This window comes from Homarus americanus, unplaced genomic scaffold (assembly GCF_018991925.1).
Source record: "Homarus americanus isolate GMGI-L3 unplaced genomic scaffold, GMGI_Hamer_2.0 scaffold25509, whole genome shotgun sequence".
In the NCBI taxonomy this organism is placed as follows: Eukaryota; Metazoa; Arthropoda; class Malacostraca; order Decapoda; family Nephropidae; genus Homarus; species Homarus americanus.
In genome coordinates this window covers 352,868-377,792 of record NW_024712276.1, presented here as the reverse complement: position 1 = coordinate 377,792, position 24,925 = coordinate 352,868, and the positions used below count along the sequence as shown (strand labels likewise).

General features: G+C 39.7%; 1 protein-coding gene across 1 annotated transcript in view; it reads right to left on the bottom strand.

Moving 5' to 3' along the window:
• Positions 1 to 21,195: 21,195 nt before the first annotated feature.
• LOC121859900 overlaps positions 21,196 to 24,925 on the bottom strand; it is a 33,591-nt gene continuing 29,861 nt past the window's right edge. Inside the window, exon 7 of the mRNA XM_042356862.1 lies at positions 21,196 to 23,188. Within this exon, the coding sequence (XP_042212796.1) occupies positions 22,474 to 23,188 (715 nt within the window). The 3' untranslated portion in view covers positions 21,196 to 22,473. The remainder of the gene's footprint in view (positions 23,189 to 24,925) is intronic.

The following is a 24,925-nucleotide window of genomic DNA, read 5'->3' as shown; positions in this document are numbered from 1 at the left end:
TCCCTACGAGGGGAGACTAAACTGTGTGTGTGTGAGGCATACGCTCCCTTCTCTCACCGTCGCCGCTAGGGAGAGAGGGAGGTAATGGAGGGAGAGATGGCCCCACTCTGGAGGAGGAGGAGGTAATGGAGGAACCTTACTCTGGAGAACGTAGTCAAGATACTGTACTGGAGGAGGAGGAGGAGGAGGAGGAGGTGTTTCACTCTTGGAGGAGGAGGAGGAGGTGTTTCACTCTTGGAGGAGGAGGAGGAGGAGGTGTTTCACTCTTGGAGGAGGAGGAGGAGGTGTTTCACTCTTGGAGGAGGAGGAGGAGGTGTTTCGGAGGAGGAGGAGGAGGAGGTACTTGAGAGAAGGAGAGGGAGAAGGAAGAGGCTAACACACCCAGATAAATATAGAGAAAAGGAAGAAAAAAGTGAGAGAAGAGAAGGAAGATGAGGAGCACCAGTAGGCACAGAATCCTTGTCCTGTGATTCTCGCCTTCAAACCAGCCAGGTAAGTAGAGTAAATTACCTTAATTAGAATACAGTCAGGTGTTCTCGCTATTATTACCTGTCAATCAACCTTATATGGACCATTTCTGTGGAGATATTCAACATAATCCATTGAAGATTTTGAACCCGTATTGAAGTTTAGAAATTTGTGAAATAAAATTCTAGAAAATAATTAACCAATGATATAGATTTACATTGAAAGAAAATTTAAATAATATTGCCAAAGAAAATAATAATTTGTTTTCTTTCACTGATAATATGAGTTTTAATCGTCATACAGTATTAATATCAAAATGTTGATTATGCAAACCTGAATTAAGAACCAAAGTAGTAATTATTATTCGTTTGTTAGTATTCAAGTTATGTCATTTTTATTAATAGAAACTCGACTTTTTTTATATATATTTGTAAATGAGTAAATAAGGTAATTGATTTGATGATATATGGAGCAGGTTAGGTTAGGTTAGATTTGGTTAGGTTAGGTTAGGTTAGGTTAGGTTAGGTTAGGTTAGGTTAGGTTAGGTTAACCTTTTCTCCTCCTTTTCCCCTCGTCATCTTCCCTTTCGTGCTCCTCCTTCCCTTCTTTTTCTTCCTCCTCCTCCCTCCTCCTCCTCCTCTTCTCCTCTCTCTCTCCTCTTCCTCCTCCTCCTCCTCCTCCTCCCCCCCAACATTCCACCACACCACTGCCCCTCAACTACTTGGGTCAATTTCCAGCTAAAAAAAAGTTCTCTTCTCATCAGAGGTCATACGAAACTGTCACGCCATGACCTCGTAAACGTGTAGTTATTCCTTTTATGACCTGTGCTAGAAAGCTGACCCAGCTGAGTGGGACACACACACACACACACACACACACACACACACACACCCCTTGTTACACCCAACTAACAAATTCCTTCTCTCTGGAAATTCTTGAGTAACGAACCACAATTATTTCTTGGGGTTAGGTTAGGTTAGGGTCAGGCTTTGCAGATTTGGTTAGGTTAGGTTAGGTGAGATAGATAGATTGAGAATTACATCTACATACATACATGCTATGCCATTACACATACATACATATACATATACATACACACATACATACATACAAAGAGTGACTAGATAAAGCAAATAAGAGAGAGAGAGAGAGAGAGAGAGAGAGAGAGAGAGAGAGAGAGAGAGAGAGTGGGTAAAAACCACAGCCTGAGGAATAGGTAGACAGAAATGGATGGAAAAGAAGAAAAAGAAAGAAAGAAAGAAAGAAAGAAAGAAAGAAAGAAAGAAATACAACAGAGACCCAACAGACAGTCAACAGCCAAGATATCTTCCTTTAACAGACCTGGTGGATGGTGTCTGTATATATTGATTCTCTCTCTCTCTCTCTCTCTCTCTCTCTCATTCTCTCTTTCCTTCATTTCTCTCAATTCTATCTTTTTTTCTTATCTATCTACCCATCCATCTATCTATCTAACTGTCTGTCAGTCTGTTTCCTTCCTCTCTTTCTTTTATTTATCTTTTTTATCTGTGTCTGTGTCTTTTTCTTCTTTCTTTCTTTCTCCTATATTTCGTATTTCAATTTTCTTTCGTTTTATTTTTTAATCTTTCCACTCATCATCTTCCTTTTCTATTTCCCTTTATTTTCAGTTTCTTCGTTAGTGCAATTTCTTCTCTCTCTCTCTTCTTTCTTTCTCTGTCTGTCTGTCTGTCTGTCCATTTTCCCTTTCAACCATTCTCTCTCTCTCACCTATTCTCTCTCTTTCTTTCTTCTCTGTCTGTCTGTCTGTCTGTCCATTTCTCCTTTTCATTCACTCTCTCTTTCTTTCTTTCCTCTGGTCTGTCTGTCTGTCTGTCCATTTCTCCTTCATTCACTCTCTCTCTCTCTCTCTGTTAACCTCTCGGTACAGCAAACTCTCTCACTACACACATTCTTAACACTTAACACTTCATAAACACTTTCATAGGCAAAAGTCAATAAATGAATATAAGTACTTACAAATCTTCCATTTACCATTTAAGTATCAATCACACACTTGGGAATACAACACACTTTAAACATTTACACCTTTACTTCTAAAAGAGATGTGTTAGGTTAGGCTTAGATAGGTTAGGTTAGGGCAGGGATAGCTTGTGAAAAAGTTAGGTTGAAGCTAGGCTTAGGCTAGCTTTAGGGTAGGCCAGCTTGTGTTAGGTTGTGCAAGAATGAAAGAAGGTTAGCTTAGGTTGTGTTAGGTTAGGTTAGGTTAGGTTTGTGTTGTGCTTGTGTTGGTGCTAGGTTACAGGCTTGTACTAGCTAGATTTGTGATGCCTAGGTTATATCAGTGTTGTGGGTTATGTGTTATACAGGCAGGCTTAAGCTAGGTTAGGTTAGGTTAGGCTTGGCTAAGAGTAATTAAACCATGTGACATATAACCTGTTTAATGTTGTTCTTGAACTGCTAGCCAAGACTGTTCACCGCCACACACACACACACACACACACACACACACACACATAAAACAAACACCTGTCCATATAGTACACACACATATACACGAACGCACACAGACTCTCTTTTACTCACACACACACACACACACACACACACACACACACACATAAACAAACACCTGTCCATATACTGTTACGAGTTGGGGATTTAGAATATAGTTATATTGCCTACCCAGATCCCAAACAGGTAAAAAGACAATCGGACCATAAAAAGTGGTGATGACAAATGATGCTTTGTTGTATAAAAAGTGCCAAAGAACTTAAAATAAATTCCTAACCATACTTTAACCAAAATGACACTAATCAACATATAAACAAGCAGAAAGTGCACGCAACACAAAGCAGGTTTGAGATGGCTGATTATAAGGCTGAGTATTGCAGAAGACGTAGGTAGTCACTGTGCCGTAGATTACAGGATAGATCCCGTGGTCACTCTCAGAGTGAAGTGCTCTCTCGAACCCGATGCTGATAGACTTGAGGAGGTGACGCAACAAACCAGGATATAAAAGGAAACCCCGGAGGTAACTAAGACGAGTCATAATGTTCGTCCCTAGATGGTGCTGTTTCCGTGGTGTAGGTAGATCAAGACAATAGATGGCTACAATAATACGCACACAAACAACATATACACGAACGCACACAGACTCTCTTTCTCTGACACACACACACACACACACACACACACACACACATACACACATAAACAAACAACCGTCCATATATGTACACATATATACACGAACGCACATGACACTTTCTCTACACACACACACACACACACACACACACACACACACACACACACACACACACACACACACACACATAACAAACACCTGTCCAATATACGTACACACAAACACATATACTAACGCACACAGACTTTTTTCACATCACACACACACACACACACACACACACACACACACACATACACACATAAACAAACACCTGTCCATATATACGTACACACAAACACATACACGAACGCATCACAGACTCTTCTTTCTGACACACACACACACACAAAAACACTAACACAAGGTGCCTCACCACAGCCGCTGCCACAAGTTACATATTACCCACGACCTGGGAGGATGGGGGGGGAGGGGGAGAGGAGGAGGAGGGAAGGTTGTTGGGGAGGAGGAGAAGAAGAAGAGAGGTGGACGAGTGTTGCGGGGAAGAGGAAGAGGAGGAGTGACTGAAGGGTATTGGTGGGGAGAAAGGAGGAGGGAGGAGGAGGAGGATGGAGAGGAGAAGGAGGAGGAGGAGGAGGAGGAGGAGGAAGGGGAGAAGAGAAGGGGAATAGATAGAGGGGTGAGGGGAAAGGAGGAGGAGGATAGGGAGAAAGAACGAAAGGGGGAAGAAGAAGGGGAAGAAGAGAGAAGGAGGGATAAGAAGAAAGGGAAGGAGGTAGGAAGGAAGGAAGAAGGAAAGTAGGAAGGAAAGGAGTTCTATTTGCTACATTGAAAGTTCACACAGAAAGAAATATTACTGAATATTTTATTTATATTTTTTTCTTAATATTGTTTTTGTTTTGACTTATTTTTCTTTCTTATGTTTTATTTCAATTGTTTTATTTTTATTATTATTATTATTTTTTTAAATTTTTCAGATTCAAGTTTAGTTTAGGAATTCGAATATATTGTTAATTTATATGCTTTCATATTTTCGATATATTTTTTTTTACAAACTTTTACAAATATGGATTAAAGTTACAGGTGGTGGTGTAGAGGTCATAATACTCGTTCCTCAGATATTGGTTACTTTAGTTCGATCCCACATTATAAGAACTGTGATTTATTCTTTCTGATTTATTCACAGAGAAATAAATTATGACTCACAAATCTACAGCTTTTCTCTTTTTTATTCTTTCTCTTGCATTTTTTTCCTGTCTCCCTGCTAGTGGTTTATCTCTTTAATATTTCTCTTCACATATATGGGTATTTTTTTCCCCTAGGTGATTTATTTCCCCACCACCCTGTCTTTCTTCCCTCTTACCCTACCACTACCACTACTATTTTCCCCCACCACTCCCATCCTCCCTCCCTCTTACCCTACCACTACCACTACTATTTCCCCCCCACCATCCCTATCCTCCCCTTCTTTACCACTACCCCTCCCCACACCCCCCAACACCGCAATTTTTTCCCTACCACGGCTATTTTCTACCCCACCATCACCATTTAATCCCCAGCCATGTGACAAACAGTGCGGTTTTATTGTAGGAAAAATGAGTAGTAATTCCCTTTCTTTTTTCCTTCGTCATGCGGTTCATTTGTGACCCTGATTATAATTTCGACTCAAAGGTCCTAAATGTGTGTCGTCTTTACGTGTGGATACTAATATAGCAAACCTTGATTTTTTTTGATGGTGGGGGCATACGGAAAGAAGGTGTGTCATGTCTAGAAAGAGAGAAATCATATCTGGGTGAATAACTAGAGATCGGCAGACTGCGTAGGAATAGTCGTCAGTTCTAGCAGACAGACAGACAGACAGACAGACAGACACAAACCTGAATATCCAAAGAATGGATTAAAAATTTAGTTGAAGAAGACTATATCATAATCATTTGTATATGAGTTGAGATAAAGTTAATGTAATTCTTTAAAAGGATTTGGGAGCAAGGCAGATATGGACAATACACTAGCTGACATTCCTTTGTGGAGAACAGATCTCATGGCAGGGGGAGGGGTAGGAAGAGAAGGGGGGAGGAGGAGGAGGGAGGTGGAGGGGCGGGGGTGAGAGAGGGGGTGGAGAGGTTGGAGGTGGGAGGGTGGGGGAAAGGTAGAGTGGGGAGGATGGTGGGAAGGGGGGCTGGGGAGGATGTGGGTGGGGGGAGGAGGAGAGAATGGGGAGGAGGGGGCTTTGTTTCGTCTTCCTTCTCTGTCTCCTGTTCTGTCTTTCTGTCTCTCTCTGTCTGTATTCTCTCTCTGTTCTTCTGTCTGTTTCAGTTCCCTTTCTCTATAGTCTCTATATTGTGTATCTGTCTGTCTACCTGTCTATCTCTATACCTTACTTCTTCTGTCTTTTCGTTCATTTCCCATTCTCTCTACCGTCACTGTCTCCCTATTGTCTCTCACTCTGTAAGCATTTATCATACTGTAATTAGAATTTCTCCTCTTTTTTCTGTCTCTTTCTCTCACAATGACTGTCTCTATATGACCTCCTTCTCCTTTTTTCATTTATCTTATTTTACTTTTTTTATTTTTTTTGGGTGCATTATTTCTCTTTTATGCATTTTTTTTACACTTTCTCGAGCATTTTCTACTCTCTTTCTCTCTTCCTCTTCCTTCTTCTTCCTCCTCTTATATATTTTCATACCTACAGAGGAGTTTCCATGATCAGATACCTCTTCCTCCTCCTCTTCTTCCTCTATTTCCTCCTGTTCCTCCTGTTCTCTTCTATTCCTCTTCCTGTTCTCCGTTCTTCCTCTTCTCTTCCTCCTCCTAATATTTCTAGAGGTTTCATGATCAGATACCTCTTCCCTCCTCTCTTCCTCTTCCTGTTCCTCCTGTCCTCCTCCTCTTCTTCTCCGTTCTTCCTCTTCCTCCTCTCCACACCGCCTACATTATCAGCCTCCTTACTTTGCGGCTGAGTTACGTGTCAGTCCCCCTCCGCTGATGTCCGTCCAGGTTCATCGTTTAATCACGCTCTTCCCTCCCGTCTCTGCCCCTCGTCTCTAACTACGATTTGATTTAGACTTTGAATTGGTTTTCCTCCCTACCGTTAGTTGATGTTAGTAGGGATGGAGGAGGTTTAGTTCTGTACGCTGCATAGTAAGGAAACAAGGTTGAGTGATAGAATGAATTGAGATGATATGTGTGTGTGTGTGTGTGTGTGTGTGTGTGTGTGTGTGTGTGTGTGTGTGTGTGTGTGTGTGTGTGTGTGTGTGTGTGTGTGTGTGTGTGTGTTTATGTGTGTGTGTGTGTGTGTTTGTCTTTATTGTTTCTCGTTTGGGGACCTATTATTATTATTATTATTATTATTATTATTATTATTATTATTATTATTATTATTTATTATTATTATTATTATTATTATTATTATTATTATTATTATTATTATTATTATTATTATTATTATTATTATTATTATTATTATTATATTTTGAGTCTTAAGTTTCTTTTAAATAATATGAATGATTACTATAATATTTCTTTAGGTATATATTTGATTTCAGTTATTATATATCCTACAATAAATATTATATACAGAATATATGGACTATAGAATATCAAGATAATTATTTAAGTTAATTAAAATATATATATAAAGAGAAAAAAAAAAAGAGAGAGAGATAGTTATTATATGATGGGATTTAGGTTGATTATATTATAAAAGTTTATATATTTAGTTTCTGAAGGAGTTGAAATATAGAGACAAATTTAGGGTAATTTTTTTTTCTAACTGGAGCCAATGTTCTTTCTACAGGTTATTTTCGTTCCTCTTCCCTCCTTTATCTTCCCCCCCCTCTCTCTCTCTCTCTCTCCCTCAACTTCCCTTCCTCTCCCCCGCCTTCCTCCTTCCCTCCCTTTCCTACTTTCTCTCTTCTCCCTTCCTACCTTCCTCCTGATTCAATTTCCCCTTCCTCTCCCTTCCTATATTCTCCTTCCTTCCCTCAACCTCCCCTCCCTCCCCTCTTCCCCTCCCCTAACAGCAGTCAATGAGTCACGTATGATACATGTGTTCCTGAGGATACATACATAGTAATACATAGTAATACATAAGGTGCCAAATACACTATTTCACTTTCTTTATGTGACATTTACGTTCTAAGTTATGGTTGAGAAGAATTGAGTCTTTATCAATAACTAGAGAGGAATGTGACGGTAAATCTGGAATACATAGAATACCCCCCTCCTCCTCCTCCCCCTCCCTCCTCCCCTCCCCCCAAAAAAAAAAAAATAAATATCAATTTTTTCCATTTATTTTAGTTTCGTATTTTTTTCTATTTTTATTTTTTTTATACTTTTTTATTTATTTGTATTTCTTCTTTTACTTATCTTTTTTTTATCATTTCTTTACCGGGTTATAGTTACTGTTGTCACCCTCTGCCACCATTTGCCACCGTGACAACACTTTCTCTGCGTGTGGTCACTGAAACTTTCCGAAGAATGTTCCTTTCTTGTGGATGACTTTGAGGAATATTTCAAAACAGACTAAAGTAACACTGATAATATACATGTGCGCGTATCATAGATAACAATGTATGTATGTATGTATGTATGTATGTATGTATGTATGTTATATGTCTCTATGTGCATGAACAGACATTTCACACACATTTAATAATTACATTAGATAAACGACTTCTCCACGTATTAGCTTCCATGGTATAGGATCTCCAGTAAATAGAGGAATATTGTGTATTAGTTACGTGAGTGTCTGTGACCTAAAAGGCTGATTAGCATTAAGTGCAAGGAAAGGTTATTGTATTAAGATAGATAGATAGATAGATAGAATTCACACCTACCCATTTAAAAGGCGTCATCATTACCTCACTATGACAACGTATCATAGGACTGGTATCATCAGGTGCCCGACTTGGCCACACTGCCGCCATGACTCCCCAGATCTTTCTCTTTATAATTGGGTATTGTTAAAGCGTCAAACTGGCGTCAATTGTGAGGGAACAATGGTCGATGATGGCCGTTGCCTTGGTGCACCGCAGGATGGTTTGCCCTCTGTGTTTACTGTCACCACTACTTGGGGGGATTCTGCCCCCTCCACCTCCCCTGCTTCACCGACCTGGGTATTTGATTCTTTTGTGGTTTCTTTTCACTCTGATCCAAAGCTACTGCTAAGCTCTGGTCCTGCCTTTTCAGAAATAGTTATATATATACAAATTCTTTTCATTTACTGTTATAAAGAAATCTTGAATCATACAGATTATTTACAACAGATATCATTATCACTTTACAGTATTGAACATTGACTGAACAGCTACAAGTGTTTTACTCGTTAAGTGCAATTGAATATCATTGTGTATATTTATCACTAAGGAAGAGGCATTTGTCTCTTGCAGCAATAAATAATCTCAATGTTCACACAAGAAAAGAAATATAATCTCTAGAGATGAATTACATACGTAGTCGTCTTAACCAAGAAGCAAAAAATAAAGAGCAATATATCGAGAGAGATTACACTAGTACTAACTGCTACATTAGGCAGGCGGAACGGGATGATATCCATTTCAAAGGCAAGTGATCAGTGGTGAATGGTTACACTCCAGATGTAGGCGGCGCTATGACTCATTTTTTACCGTCTTAGCGGACAATGGCTGATGACACCACATCTTCTCTCGCCTCCGTTGGGAAGTTCTCCACTTGTCCCACTAGCGGCCAAATCCCTCCCGAATAGCCACCATTACGTCTCTTCTTTCTTACCCGGAACCACTTTAAATACCACTATGAAAAAGTCGAAATGGTCTTGCCTTCACTGTAAACGGGATTCTTCTGCCTCTTACAAGCGATAAAGGACAATGGCTCATGCCAGGTTATATACTAGTGGGAGGTAAGTGAGGGAGGTGAGGGAGGTGAGGGAATGAGGAAAGGTAGGGGATGAGGGTTTAATATATTCAGTGTGTTTCAAGGTGTTCTGCTTCAATCATGACAGGTAAGTATGATATTTGATGCTCATCTCTCCCTCCTCCTTATCCTCTTCCTCCTCTTCCTCCTCCTCCACCTCCTCCTCTTCCACCTCCTCTTCCTCTTCTGTATCTCTTTCCTCTTTCTTAATGCACTTCCCTCTGCCTCTGACTGTTACTCAGTTGGTTTTGCTCGTCTCTCTTTTCTTGTCTATATACAAATCTGTTCTCTATTATTACTTACTTCTAATGTTCAGTGTCTCTCTCTCTCTCTCTCTCTCTCTCTCTCTCTCTCTCTCTCTCTCTCTCTCTCTCTCTTTTCAGTTATATAGATACACTTGTTCCTTCTTATCACTGTTCTGTCATTAGCTTTGGTTAGGTTAGGTTAGGTTAGGTTAGCCTTAAGGAATTTAATCATGAGGTGAAATAAACTGAGGTTCCTAATCGTTAAAAAATTCCTTAACTTATAATACCCAAAATATTTTCAGCATTATTTAACACGTGTAAGAAAATGCTTGTCATCGTTGTTTACACTGCAAGTGGTTGTTCATCACCGACTCTGCAACATGTCAACAACAGTCATCATCATGCAACACTAACATCAACACAAATTCTACCCTCTTGGTGTTGTTTGTTTAAGGTATAGAACAGGTGAGAGAATATGAGACCAGGTAGAGAAGGTGAGACAAGGTGAAGTGACCAGGTGTGACAGACCAGGTGAGATCAGGTGAGAAACGTATCTACAGTAACTAAGATACTCATAAAAGTGGTCCTTCAGGGTGTGACTGTAAGTATATAACTGTATTTTGACTATGTTATACAAGACTGCTTTAGTTAGGTTCGAATCGGAGTTCGACTTTGTGAAACCTGACTTGGGTTAGTTTCCATTCTTAGTAATATTTTCTACATATTAATTTATATTATATCTAATTAGTTTACATCGTTACATGTTTTATTTTAGGTGATGTTATTATTATGTAATGTGTTTTATATATTGTGTAACATAATGTAAGTTTGGTGTTGTGAATAATGATAGTTCCGTGTCTGAGTATGAAGGTGTTGTGATGCCCTGTCTGGTACCTACGAATCAGTGACAGGCTGGGCGGCTGGTTGTGTACACCTCAGGTATCTGGAGACTTGTTACAGGTATTTGGGAGTGCTTCTCATTGTTACTGTAATTATTGTGAGTTGTGAAGTGCCTTGGTATATTTCGTGTATGATTATAGGTGGTATTTACATGACTGTTCATTATAAAATTAGCGTGAGCGTTTTGGGCTTTTTTCTGCGTCAGGGTTTAGTCACCATCCGCCATTACTCAGTCCACCAGTCAGCATTTTCTTATAGCTTAACAAATTGTAAATACTTTTGTAAATAGGATCTTGTTTTCCGTTCTTTATATCTTTTGTTTTATATTTATTCTAAATAAATATTTGTGATATTTAAAGTACAGTAGGAAGTGTAGCGCTCCCCACCCCCCGCTCTTCCCCTCCCCCTCCCTCCCCCCCTCCCCCCCCTCCCCCAGTGTAGGTGTGTGGCGATACAGGCGTCGTCTGCGTCACCTACGAAGAACTTACAGGGTGGAGAATATGTGAAACCTGTTCTTAGTTCACCATGGGCAGTTCCCCCCCTCCCCCCCTCTCTCTCTCTCTCTCTCTCTTTCTCTCTCTCTCTCTTTCTCTCTTTTATCATATTATTTAAAATTATCTTAATCTTCTTCCACACATTTATTCTCTATTCTTCAAGTCTATAAACCGAAGCACTTAATGAACCTCAGTTATATATAAAGGTAAATACACTGTAATACCATACCTGACCCTAATTACTCGGTCAATGAATCGTGTACAAAAATTCATATATATCGCTATTGTGTTTTTTGACTGGAACATCTGGTGCGAGGTGAACAGTGAGGAATCTAGGTATGGATGTGTGGGAGGGTCCGCCAGCTTTGAATGCCATCCACCACTCACGATTCTTGACGGCTATACTGCGTCGTCTAGGGGCGCCCGTCTACCGTCACCAACCTCATCCCCTACTACACAGACAGACACCACCCGAGTCGTTTACCTTTACCACATTCTCTGTCTGTTTCCGTCTGTTTCTCTGTATGTTTGTGTCTTCCTTGTGCATTTCGACAGTTTTGAAAGAGAGAGGTGAAATTTGGTAGGGAGGTGCGGGTCGCCTCGGGGATGGGCGTACACTAATGCTTGTCTCTCCACCTGGGCGAAGCCGGGTAACTTGCCTAGTGACTTGAATTAATTAATATATGTATTCTTTATTCACCTGTGTTGTTGTTCGTATGCATATCGATGTTTCAACAACTACATAACATAAGGCAAGAAAAACAAAAATAATTCCCTGCTGTTGTTGTTATGATGTGTTGAAAGTACACACTAAGCCTTAGGTAGGTTACATAAGGAGGCAGCTTGACAGATACTGTACTCGATCACTCTCACTTTCCAAACTGTTAAATTAGGTACCTATTCACAGCTGGGTGAACTAAGAGTTTCACCTGGAATCGAACCAGTGACACTTTTGAACAGGAGACGAGTGCTGTATCCCTTATAGTCAAGAGAAAAGTACAGTACGGAACTTTAATGTAACACAGCCAAGTATTACGAAACCCTCCGTTACCTTATACGTCAACGTTCATCTCATGTTTTAAATAAATTAGTAAAATATTAAAACAACATGAAACATTAATACTATGAAGTAATTAGCCTCCAAAATAAACATATCACTAAATTTACATAAACTTAACGTAATGTATTTTTTTTATTACGTATATTGAGTCTAAGTAACATCTTTTATTCTTTCTATGTTCTCAAGTGATTATGTATGCTAATAGAACAACCTTTTTTTTCCTCTACAAGATTATATATTATTCAGGGGAAATAATTGTCATGTGTTTAAACTATCAGTAAAATATATCTCAAGAGCAATGAGGGTTAATGAGTGCTATATAATTTTCAATCTTCGTTTATTATCTGTAATGATTATAAATTATGGCAAGAAAACTGGATTATATGAAGATTAGTTCTAACCTAACCTAATCTAACCCACCCAGGTAGTGTTAGGGTTTTTTTTAATCATCAGGTGAAATTAATAAAGTTTTGAGGGAAAATAATGATAATTTTCAGATAATCCGAAAAAAAAAATTATTTCAAAATGCTAGACGATTTGCATCAGTTTCAAGTAATTACATTAGTCGTGTCTTCTGGGGAATATATTAAGTAATTACGTGAAAGATACATTGCTAATTGCCTTTTTTTACAGTTTAATTTTTATTTCAAAACTTTCCAAGCCACAATTTTTACTCGGTACCTCCTCAGTTCTTTCTTTAACTACTGGTCAAAGTGAATTAGAATTTGATTTTGATTTTGTAATTTTAAACTATCAACATAATGAATACGTCTTCTCGGAGTAGCTTCATCTTTTCCCGACTATGTTTATTTAGTCATATGAACGAACGTCTTTCCTCACTGACTGGTTGACTAGAGGAGACGTTTCCCCCCAGCCAGATGATGCGACTCTGCCAGGCGTAAAAACCAAGTCCAGTGATAACTACAACCAGTATCAACAATAACAACAACAGAAGGCTACAACCACCACCACCACAAGAAGAGAAGAAAGTCACAACTACCAAGGACAATAACAGCCAACGAGAGACATTATCCTCACTAACAGAAGCAGCAAGAGACCAGGACTGTACCCACCACCTAAAACACAAACAATGACCAGCAGACGAGAGCCATTACCAAGGAAGGAGAGAAGGTTATGATATTAACAACAACAACAGAGAGAGATTGGTACCACAACTACCATCAACAACGGTAGCACTAGAAGGAAGCAACCCATCACCATTATTATAACCACTCATCACCACCACCACCACTCACCACCACCACCACCACCACCATACAGACCACCAAAGAGGGAGACCTGAAACATCTAACATAAGAAACAGATCCTTCCCTCCGCCTCTGGTATGCCAAGATCAACAAGCGCTACCAAATCTCTCTCCTCTTGGCGGAAGTATCGAGGACGAACTCGTGGGTTCCAGAGACTGGCCCCATCACCATCCGTGGCCGTCGCCTCCAAACACACTCTTGTTTGTCAATCGACTGAGGCGATATCCAAACATCATTAGCAGCCTTGGAGAGCTGACAGCGCAGGCTCCTTCACGCAGGTAACAAAGAGAGACTGACAGCAGAAGGCCGGACCACCTGGCTAGCTGACGGGGCCACCGAGCGATGGCGTGAATGCTTGTCTCGGGCGCAGTGGGGAGTCCAGGAGCCCCTCCAGTGTTGCCAGGTGCGAGCGGTAAGACAACCCTCAGCCCAACTTAACCTCCTCGTTTTGTGTCCGGCTCTTCTAGTACCTCACACGCTTTTACAAATCGTACCTTAAACTAATCATACCTAATGACGGTATCACGCGTTCATTTGTGGCTAATTACTAACGACCAATTGCAACTGAGTTTTATATAAAAGTTTTTTGCATTGGAGTAAAATCAATATTAAATTTCTACCTGGGATGAAGCACCTTAATTAGGAATCAGGGTGTACGGGTGAGTGGCTGGTGACATTAGTATAAAGGGTTCATTAATGGTGATGTGGACCGTGAAGAAGCTTGTAACAAATCCCTTGCTATCAATTTTATTCACCTTGTTTATCTTTCTATGTCTGTTTTTCCATTTATCTGTCTCGTGCCATTTCTCTCTCTCTCTCTCTCTCTCTCTCTCTGTCTCTTCCTGCATAAACAAACCTCCCCCACACACCTCTCCCCCCCACACACCTCTCCCCCCCTCCCCACACACACCACCTATAGAAAAATTTATGTCACAATAACAAGACGCACATCATGCCCTCAACAAACGTATCTACTCCCACCACACAGGTAACCCGAGCTAGCTATAGGAGGAAGTTGTAAACCTTCCCGTAGTGGTCTTTATGCCTTGCTATGACCCCAGACCAGGAACGAGCGAGAGAGAGAGAGAATGATAGAGATAGAGGGACGAGATCTCCACGACGAGGAACCTGGCTGGTGCCCCTCCGTGTGTCAAGGGGTCGCTGTATGAATAAAGATGAGACCGATGGTAGAGGGAGGAGGGATCTGTTGGTTGGTGTGTGTGTGTGTGTGTGTGTGTGTGTGTGTGTGTGTAGATGGGTAGGGGGAAGTGTGTAGGTGTATGGGTGTGGATGGATGGGAGACGTGTGTAGGTGGATGGGTGTGGATGGGTGGCGTAAGTATGTGGGTGTATTAAAAACGTGTTAGAAGCGATAATTGTTACTGTATTTTCTCTGAATTTCTTTCCAGTAAGACAACTGTATAACGTACTTCTCCCTTTCTATAATCCGTTAGATGGGGGGGTTTCATATCTAACGGACCCTCAATATAGTGGACTTTCATATCTATGTAGTCCGTTAAAGAGAGGTTTTACTGTATAGTTAAAAAAATCGCTTTTCAGTAAATACAAAATTCATCAATGCTTTCTATACATTTAATGGAGAAACAAAAAGTAATATGCAAATTAGACAAAAAAAAATTAAATATTTATTGCTATACCAAAAACCTTAGATGATAAATAAGAAATAATTCAGGTAAATATCTATACCTTTACTAATTAACTCGATTAAAATGAAAACCAGAATCATATGTTACCACGTCAGGAACAAACACCATCGGCTAGGTAGTATGTGTTTGTGTGATCAAGTGCTACATGTATTCTCGGGATGGTGAGTGAGAAGGTTGGCGGCGGTGAGGTTGTGGCAACAGTGTGTGTGTGTGTGTGTGTGTTCCCTCCAGCTGGTGGTATGGTGGCAGCAGAGATCCACCAGCGACCCCGGCCAGAGGCGCCTCCACTCTCCCCTTTGTCAGGATTTAGATATATTCCACCTCTTGGTTCTGGTATATATAATACTGACAAGCAAACCCTCAACCCCCCCTGTGTGTGTGTGTGTGTGTGTGTGTGTTTAGAGGTTCTTTTGGGAGGGGGTCTTAGAATCATTGCATTGAATATCAAGAAACATTATTTTTTGTGTTATCTCTCCACACACACACACACACACACGCACACACACACACATACACACACACACACAATCATCATACAGTTTAATATTTGGAAAAACTCTGACTTGTGAGATAAAAATCAGGATGTTTTATTGTCCATCACTTAACAGACTTCAGTAAGGGGTTGGTCCTGACATTGTGTTGAACCTTGTCCAAAAATACCTTACGTATAAGTCATCAGGACCACCAGGGAAGGCAAACAGAGTCCTGTGTGTGGTGACTGACTGGCTGACTGTATATGGTAAGGTGATAACTGACTGTTAGACTTTATGTATAAAACTGGTCTTATGTAAGTGGTTTACGGAGCTACAGTTTGCCTTTGAGACATTCCAGTGGAGTTCCAATGTGTGTACCAGACATATCTTTATCATCAGACATTAGTTAGTAAGTCCTTAATGAGGATACGAGTGTAGGGAACTACTGTAGGGAGCCAAGGATGTGTAGGAACAACGTGGGAGGGAGAGGCTGCCGAGGGTATGAAGCGTGGCGACCTGTGGTGTAATGGTTAGCATGCTCGCCTCGCAGGCGAACGGACCCAGGTTCGATCCCCAGGCAAGGGTGAAATTTTGGGCTAGTTTCTTTACGCCATTTGCCTCTGTCTACCCAGCAGCAAGTGGGGACCTGGATGTAAAATCGGTTTGTGGATCGTGTTCAGGGGTAATGGTTAGCCAGTGCAGTTGGCGAGTTGTCCGGTCTTCTCGGACCATTCCTTGACACTGGGTCATGCAGCTTGTTAACTTAGGGTGTGGTTGTTGTGTTGGCGACAGCTTCTACACCTTAAACAAATTCACGCCTAGGTGGCCCTTGGGCCGGCTATCCACGAGGGGGAACCACTATATACTGTAGTGGTGAATTGAGCAGGAGAACACAACCTACAGTACAATATCTCCTTCAGGATGTGTCTTCAGGATGAATTATATAGCACAGGATTGTAACCTTTTCTTTAGTCTTATGTTGATGTTATTACCACACTTTAAAAAAATAATAATATCTTGAAGCGCGTATTCTAGATTAGCATATATAAAATTGTACAATAATGAAGCACTGATACTTAAATTAAACACTAAAACTGGATTGAATAATTATGACAGTGTAAATAATAAGTTGAGGTGGAAATAAAACTCACTAGTAGGTGCGTAATTTTTTTTATGAATAGTAAAGGTTAACAGACTCACGCTATAGTCACTTAGCACACACCACAAGGATCTGTTTTAGAGAAATACTTAAATAAACACTGGAATGTGAAAGGCACAGTAAATATACCATATTATTACTAGACCTACCAACACAAGGAGTGAATGCCCGAACAGATATTTGTATATATATATTTACAATATTATCATCAGCTGTTAAGGGGGGGAGGGGGGGTGAAATATCTATATAACACTTAGAGAAATTAATAATGGATAATAATTATACTTTCTTATGTCTTTCAATCTGGAACAATTTAAATAAGGTTCACAAACATAAAGTTAACTATTTTTTGTGGACGTTGTTCATCCGTGTATTTTATTATATCAATGTTGAGGGAGTCGGGATGAAGCCCCAACTGACGTCATATGAAATTTATTGATTATTTTATTGTTGTCAAAACCCCGAAGAGGCGAGTGAGGAGCAGAGGAACTTTTAGCCAGTTTTTCCTTCATTATTTGCTGGGCTTTTCAGAATTGTTTTATTTACTAACATATTTTTTTTTCTACACATTTTGTTTCTACTGAGGTAATCACGCGACACATGTGACCATATAAGACTATAAGTAATGTGAATTCGTAAGAAAAAACGATGTTATTATGGGTTTTTTTCTCTACATAATTACCTGTATAATGCCCTTGGTAATTATCATTTCATTATGGTAAGACGTGACGTTATAGAAGCGTGCGGTGACATACCTGGATGTTTACTCATTTTGAATCACCTGGAGATTCTTCCTCTCACTAGCTTATTTCACCTGAATATTTAACAACGTAACGCTAACCTAATCTAACCTAACGCTAACCGAACCTAACCTAACCTAACCTAACCTAACCTCATCACCACAGATAACATGAAGGTGGTTAATCTTTATGTGAAATAAGTTAGGGAAGGAGATTCGTTATTGGTGGTCCCTCTAATAGAAAGTCTTTATGTCCTTTGATAAATAAGAATTCATTAATATCTATAATAAAAAAAAATCTAAATAAATCCATTGCCATTAGTTTTTCAATATAATTGTTTTTAATACTTTAGGAAATTTTTTTTAGCTTCATAATGTTTATACTGAATATTTGGAAGTCGTAATAACTATTGGTATCCCGGGTAACCAGATGAACTTCTTATGAACTATGTAAACAAACCCAAACTTTGTGTCGTGATTTTAAGGTATCATTTGTAGACTCAGCATCGGTCTGTCATGAAACGTGATTCTCGTCTCATTGTTGACGTTTGGTGGTATACAAGATGTGACGTCTTTTGTATCCAGGTGTGATCTGCTTAACCTGATTGAAACAGCTCAAAAAAAGGTGATTAGATACAGAGAAAAGTGACATATGAACTGTTCTTTCGCAGGTTAATTAGATAAGTTATTATAGTTTGTGCCATGATTCATCTTTAACAATAGAATCCTGAAACAAGGGACACCTGAGACTTGACATAATATAACCCATTCATATTACTGTAATTAGTGAAATGTTGATGATTTTCTTGCGTCGTTTATATAAAGACTATATGAGTTTCCCTTTACAATTTAAATCCCAAGAATTCAATCCCTTAGTGTCCTTATTGTACTATAATTTTCTCTGTAAGTATATGACTGTATAGTAATTTACATCATAGAACTTAAAGAAACAATTGAAACCTAATCAGATTATTGACTGAAATCTGCTTGAAGGGGAAATGGTTCAACTAAACATTCATTTTCCATTTGAGTTCATCCATTATGATATATCAACAATCAGTGTCTGTAGAGGAGACATCTATACGGAGGTTATCTTCTGAATGTCTTTCCTGATTAACATTGTGATTTGCTAAGTCATATTATAAAATGTAAATCAGATACTTAACACCATAACACAATGATTAAGAATTCATTTACATTTGACGATTTACAATGAACCGTGTTAGTGATTTTTTTTATTTTGTATTTTCATTGTTATTTCCAGGGTTTGTTTACATCATCATTAACTCATATAAGGGATATTGTTTTGTCATTGTACGATTCATCATTAACATTATTCTACTTGTGAGGTGACGCTAATGTTATTTTCTTTGCGTTAAGGTATTCGATGCTGCTCTTAACCCCTTGAATACGACGCTTTAACCCTATGACTTCGAAGACTTAACCCCATAAGAACGATGACCTGCTTCCTTGAGTCATGTGTGTTCAAGAGGCTAAGTCATCGTAGTCAAGGGGTTGTCATCGTACTCAGGGGGTTAAGTCATCGTAGGCAATGGGTTAAGTCATCGTACTCAAGGGGTTAAGTCATCGTACTCAAGGGGTTAAGTCATCGTACTCAAGGAGTTAAGTCATCGTACTCAAGGGGTTAAGTCATGGTACTCAAGAGGTTAAATCACAGTAGGTAATGGCTTAAAGCATATCGTACTCAAGGGATTAATCGATATAATTATAACCCCATTCTATAATCCTGCTTCAGAAATACTTCCTTCCATAATCTTCTTCCTCTCTGATGACGAATGAATTTCCCCACTAACTGAAGAAATAAGCCACAGCTGATCTAAACAACCTGAGCTATAACAACCTTCTAAAATTATATATATACTTTTTTTTTTTGGTTCTTACATACGTTTACAAAAGATTAAGTATTATCACTACTACACATGGATTATAATTACCATAAGATAGTCTCAACTGTCACAGGGTTATCATTATTTACTATATATATAAAAAACACCAATTTTTTTTTAAGAAGCTATACAAAACTAACGAACAAGCACTTCGTTATAGAAATTACTATATACATGTCTAACTACTTACTGACATGCCCCTTGTCAGGTCACTCAAGCATACTCAAGCATTTCATCAACATTAATAGTAGTAGTAGTAGTAGTAGTATTTGCATTTGGTGGTAATGGTAAGAATAGCGATGGTAATAATAATAGTAATAATGATACTAGAACATAATAATAGTATTAATATTGATAGATAGATATTGACAACAAAGATGATAATAATATTAATAATAATAATAATAATGAAAACCGTGACAAAACGTAAAGAACAAAACATGCAAAATAATCATTACATACTACATAAAGATACATAACTCGTGGCGTTATTTTGGCACAATGCAGACATCAGTGAATCTGTTTATAGGAGAAATTATTTAACCACTTCCTTCGTCAAAAAAAAATGTATATATTATTTAACTTCAGAAGTACATTTACAAATACTGGAAACTGTTATTATGTGTGTGTGTGTGTGTGTGTGTGTGTGTGTGTGTGTGTGTGTGTGTGTGTGTGTGTGATCTGTAGCCTACTAAACACTCGCTAGCCTCATCTTCCTTCCCACAATAGGCTATATAGGCTGTACTACATTACGTTTGTCTAAGTTTTGGTATATGTGAGGAGATGAATTTAGCTTACGTGTCTTCTGTTTGAAATCCCATAGTGGTTTTGAGCCCGTTTCTGATGAGTTAATTTTATTGATCACTTCATTCATTAAAAAAAAATGCAGAGAAATACTAATTTAATAGCAAAGGAAGAATGGAATGTTACACGTTAAAAGCAAAACTGAGAAAATAAGTTTGAAATTAATATAACTTTACCAATATTTAAAATTGAAAAAAAAAATTATTTCGATTTCATAATAACATAAATAATTATTAAAAAAGAAACATATGTGTCTTAAATTAACATACTGAAGACTGATATGTACCGCAGTTTTCGACACATATTTTTGGTCCAATCCCTCCATCAGCCTACCATGACCGATAACAGGACTCTGGCGACATCACAACATAAATACTAGGGTTATCGCTGCTCATTTTAAACAATAATTACACGTATGTTATTACAGCACGGAATGGAGAAATTCTGGTTGGAAAAAAAAATGATGGGCAAAATTCTATTGTACTTAACATTTAAAGTATTATTATTCCAATTAACACAGTGATATTACACTAATTTTGATATACTTACACTTTGGGTGGTAATTATATTTTGTTTGTATGTGGAATGTGTTTCATCAGCTCTTAATATTTGGAACAGAACTAAATTATAAAAAGAAACGTATGTAATAACGCTGTCAATTATTATTTTTAACATCTAAATGATTTATACCTAAGGTCGATAAGGTTTAAAAAAAATGTATGAAAACAAATATTTCTTATAAAGTATTTGGCGGGATGTTATCAAGTTCAATACACCAGAATTTGTTCATCAGTTTCGTTCAAGGTTTAAGGAGACTCTCAAACTAACTGACTAACATTCCTGTGTAAGTCAGGTGTAATAAACATGCTCCAAAAGGCACCAAAGTGTATTAGAGACATGAGTGTGTTTGGCATGAGTGTGTTTGGCATGAGTGTGTTTGGCATGAGTGTGTTTGGCATGAGTGTGTTTGGCATGAGTGTGTTTGGCATGAGTGTGTTTGGCATGAGTGTGTTTGGCATGAGTGTGTTTGGCATGAGTGTGTTTGGCAATGTTTAAGGGTAAATCTGTGTGGTTAATTTACACTCGCAGTTTTACCAATGGCAGTATTTTCTCCCGCCCAAACTATTACACAAGGTTTTGGTTGCTAAAAAAAAATAATAATAATACAGTTAGGAAAACAAAGTGATAGAGGTAAGTAATTATACCTAAAACGTAACGCGTATAATATATTGTTTGGGAGTTAACATTGTTACACCAAAGCTTCCCCCACCTGCTATATGTTCACTAAGATTCTACAGTTGCGAGGATTGTGGTGGACAGGAGCGCCGTAGTTGTGGGTTAATATGTAATTTTTACACAACATATTTTTTGATACTTTAGATTCAAAGTAAGTTTGGCAGTGAGAAATCTCACTAACTGTTTTATTCACTCCTGACGTGTTTGGTTTTTTTGTGTGAATTTTAATGTGGCACAAAGTACAGTATTATAACTAGTTAACTCTATGTTGTTGTTTTACACATGTATTGATTAGTCTGAGGTTTGCCGTCTTGTGCAGTGTGTTATATCTTTGTGACCTGAACACTTCACTGGTGAAGCCGTCAAGAGCAGGCGAGAGTCTGTCCTGCCTGGTCCCCGGACCTGCGGCAGATGCGGTGGTATAGAGTGTAGAGGCAGAAGACTCTACGGGTCCTGGTGTGTTACTTGGTTCGGTTTCTATCCTCCCATTAACTGTATCAAGTCCGTCTTCACCGTAGTATCGGCTGCTGAGTTAAGTTGCTCGCATCAAGTTCTGGACCTAAAAATGATGTTACGTTCTGACACATAAATTTGCAGGAGGTCCCTCACTGCACTGATACAGCCGCTGTAATATGTAAACATCACTTACTTATAGCTTCCTGACTCACTGACTCACACTCCTATGTGCTTCAGTGACTGTTCACTTAGAATCCTGCTTGAAGGTCAATGTTTGTCCACATTGTTGTCAGTCTGGCTGTAATGTTGCGGAAGTGTTGAGGTCCTGGAATGTTCAACAACCATTGTTTGTTGCTGATGGTTGTCATGGGCAGGTGTTGTGTCCGTCACTTGTAGGTGCTGTGTGTCACGGTCAAGCCCATGACCTGTGTAATGGTGGAAGGCATTACCAGGGTGTCCGCTGGGCATTGCACCGTTACTACGGTGGGGCCAAGTGTTGCTGGCCACTTGGCGATAGGAGATGAGGGGAGGACCGGGGTCCGGAGACCGGTGTTGGTCGTCGGTCCGGGTTAGCCTGGTTCAGGCTGGCTGGCCCGGCGATCCTTCAGGTGGAGGTCGGGGATCGGGAGAGCCCGGCCGCTGGTGTGTGGGCGAGGCGCTGCCCTTTGGGTGAAAGTAAGGGGCGAAGCGATGTAAGCCAGGCGCTAATGGAGGATAGACAGGCCGGGGCAGCCTCACTCCGCCATCACCTCCACCTGTACTGCTGGACTGCGAGGACGTAGCTCCGCTCTCTCTCGATACAGGTCCCACGCCCGTAGGGGAGTTGTGGGCGGCGGCAGCTGCTGTGAGCGAGGCGTGGTGGGCCAGCAACGTGGCATTCACTTGGTTGAGACCGTGCAATGCTGCCCACTGTGACCACAGCTGCAGCGGTAAGTTGACGGGCGAGGGTGTGGTGGCCGCCCTCCCGGCCCCAAGGTTGTACAGCTGGGAGATGGCGGGAGGCAAGTTTCCGAGACCGCCCAGACCCGAGCCCAAGCTCGGCCCAAGTCCTGTCCCCAGCCCGCCTGTGGAGAACGAAGACGAAGGTGGGGCTAACGAAGTGGTGGCGAGGGATGTCGTCGGGGTGGTGGGTGTAGAAGTGTGTGAGGAACGGAAGAACATGTGGGCGCGGGCGGCGAGGACAGCGCGCTCCTCCAGGGAGAGAGGCGAGGCGGTGCTTTGGTGTGCCTCCAGGGAGGGCGCCAGGGCGGTGCGGAAGTAAGGGTGCTCTGACAACATGCTCTCCATCGTCTCCCTGCAACATATAAATGACAACATTAACCACTACAGTGTCACATCTCTGCTGAATAAAATATTAAAGTAAAGTCCCGGTAGTGAAGAGTTGATGAAATTCTGGTCAATGCTGTAACGTATGACAAATAACATATATATACCTTGTATTATAAATATTCCATTTAACCTCTAAACTACACATGACCCATCTCTCATGACCTTAAGCATACCTCATATAACTAACCCAATCCTTTGAAATAGTGTTCATATTCTGCTCACTATCGCCTCTGTGGTCAACACCCAACCTCTTATAATTCATCCCACATCTTATTCTCCTCGACTGTAGACCAATAACCATCCTCTCAAACACTCGATTAACTCATCAAGGATCATAAGCAAACAATAATAAAAACATCCTCTTGGAATTCCTACAGAAACACAGAATGAATGAGGAGTCTCGTCTACCCTCTAACTCACACACACACACACACACACACACACACACACCACACCACAAAGTGTTCACCGGAAATCGATTCACGAAGGCCACATAACCTGTCCGTAATTTAATAAAGCCGACTCCTGATTCAACCTCTCCCCTCCCTTTCCCTCTCTTCCCCTCTCTTCCTCTCTCCCCTTCCCCCATCCTCTCTCTGTCCTCTCTCACTAACTCCCCCCCATCTCCTCCCCTTCTCTCTCTCTCTCTCTCTCCCCCCACACACATACACCACCCCTGGCCACCGCAATTATGCCTGATTGTTTAACTCTGATATCCAATCTGATCATACACCTGAAACAGACTAGTCCACACAATACATCTCAAACAATACAGTGCAACTTTTTTTTTTGTGTATGTGTGTGTGTGTGTGTGTGTGTGTGTGTGTGTGTGTGTGTGTGTGTGTGATGACGTTAGTTTAAGCACCCCAGATTTATTTCAATGAGTTTAATTATCACACCTGAATTTACTCTTTTTATTATTATATCTCATAAGTGAATTTACTATGATCACTACTTACCCCAAAGAGATTTGGGTTATTGTAGTTTCATCTCTAAACTCCTTTATACTGCCCTCCCCCCTTCTCCTCTCCCCTCTCTCCTCTCTCCTCTCTATCCCTCTCTCCCTCTCCCTCTCCCTCTCTCTCCTCCCCTCTCTCCCTCTCTCTCTCTCCCTCTCTCCCTCTCTCCTCCCCACCGAAAAAATAATATAAATTCAGGAAATGTTTTTGATGTGTCGTTTAAGATTACAATTTCCCTCAAACATTATCATTAAATTAAAGCCTTTATGTCTGTTCTTTTAATACTAGGATACACAGATATAAATAATGAGAGTCATACTGGAGAAAAAAATACATAAATCTTTGTAAATTTTCAATAAAAGGAATAATATTGAGGATAAGTTTATAAAAATATATATAGATAACATTAATTAGTCAAAACATACGTGAAATATCTCGCTAGACGTCTTAAAGGATCAATAATATCAAAGAACTGTATCTTAACATCTTCAATAGACAGACATAAATTTTAAAAAACTTCATAAGAGCTTAACTTAGTTCTCCAGTCAATTAAAATTCTTTCATATTTACTTAAAGTTTGAAAAGAAATATATTTTTAATCCAGTTGATAATTTTGCAAGCCGTCCAGACTTCAAAATCCAAGTAGAACATCATAAATAAATCCTAAGCTCTATAAATCCATCTAGAATCTCCAAAATATGTCGTTAACCCTAGAAATTGCACCCAGACTGTCATAAATCCAC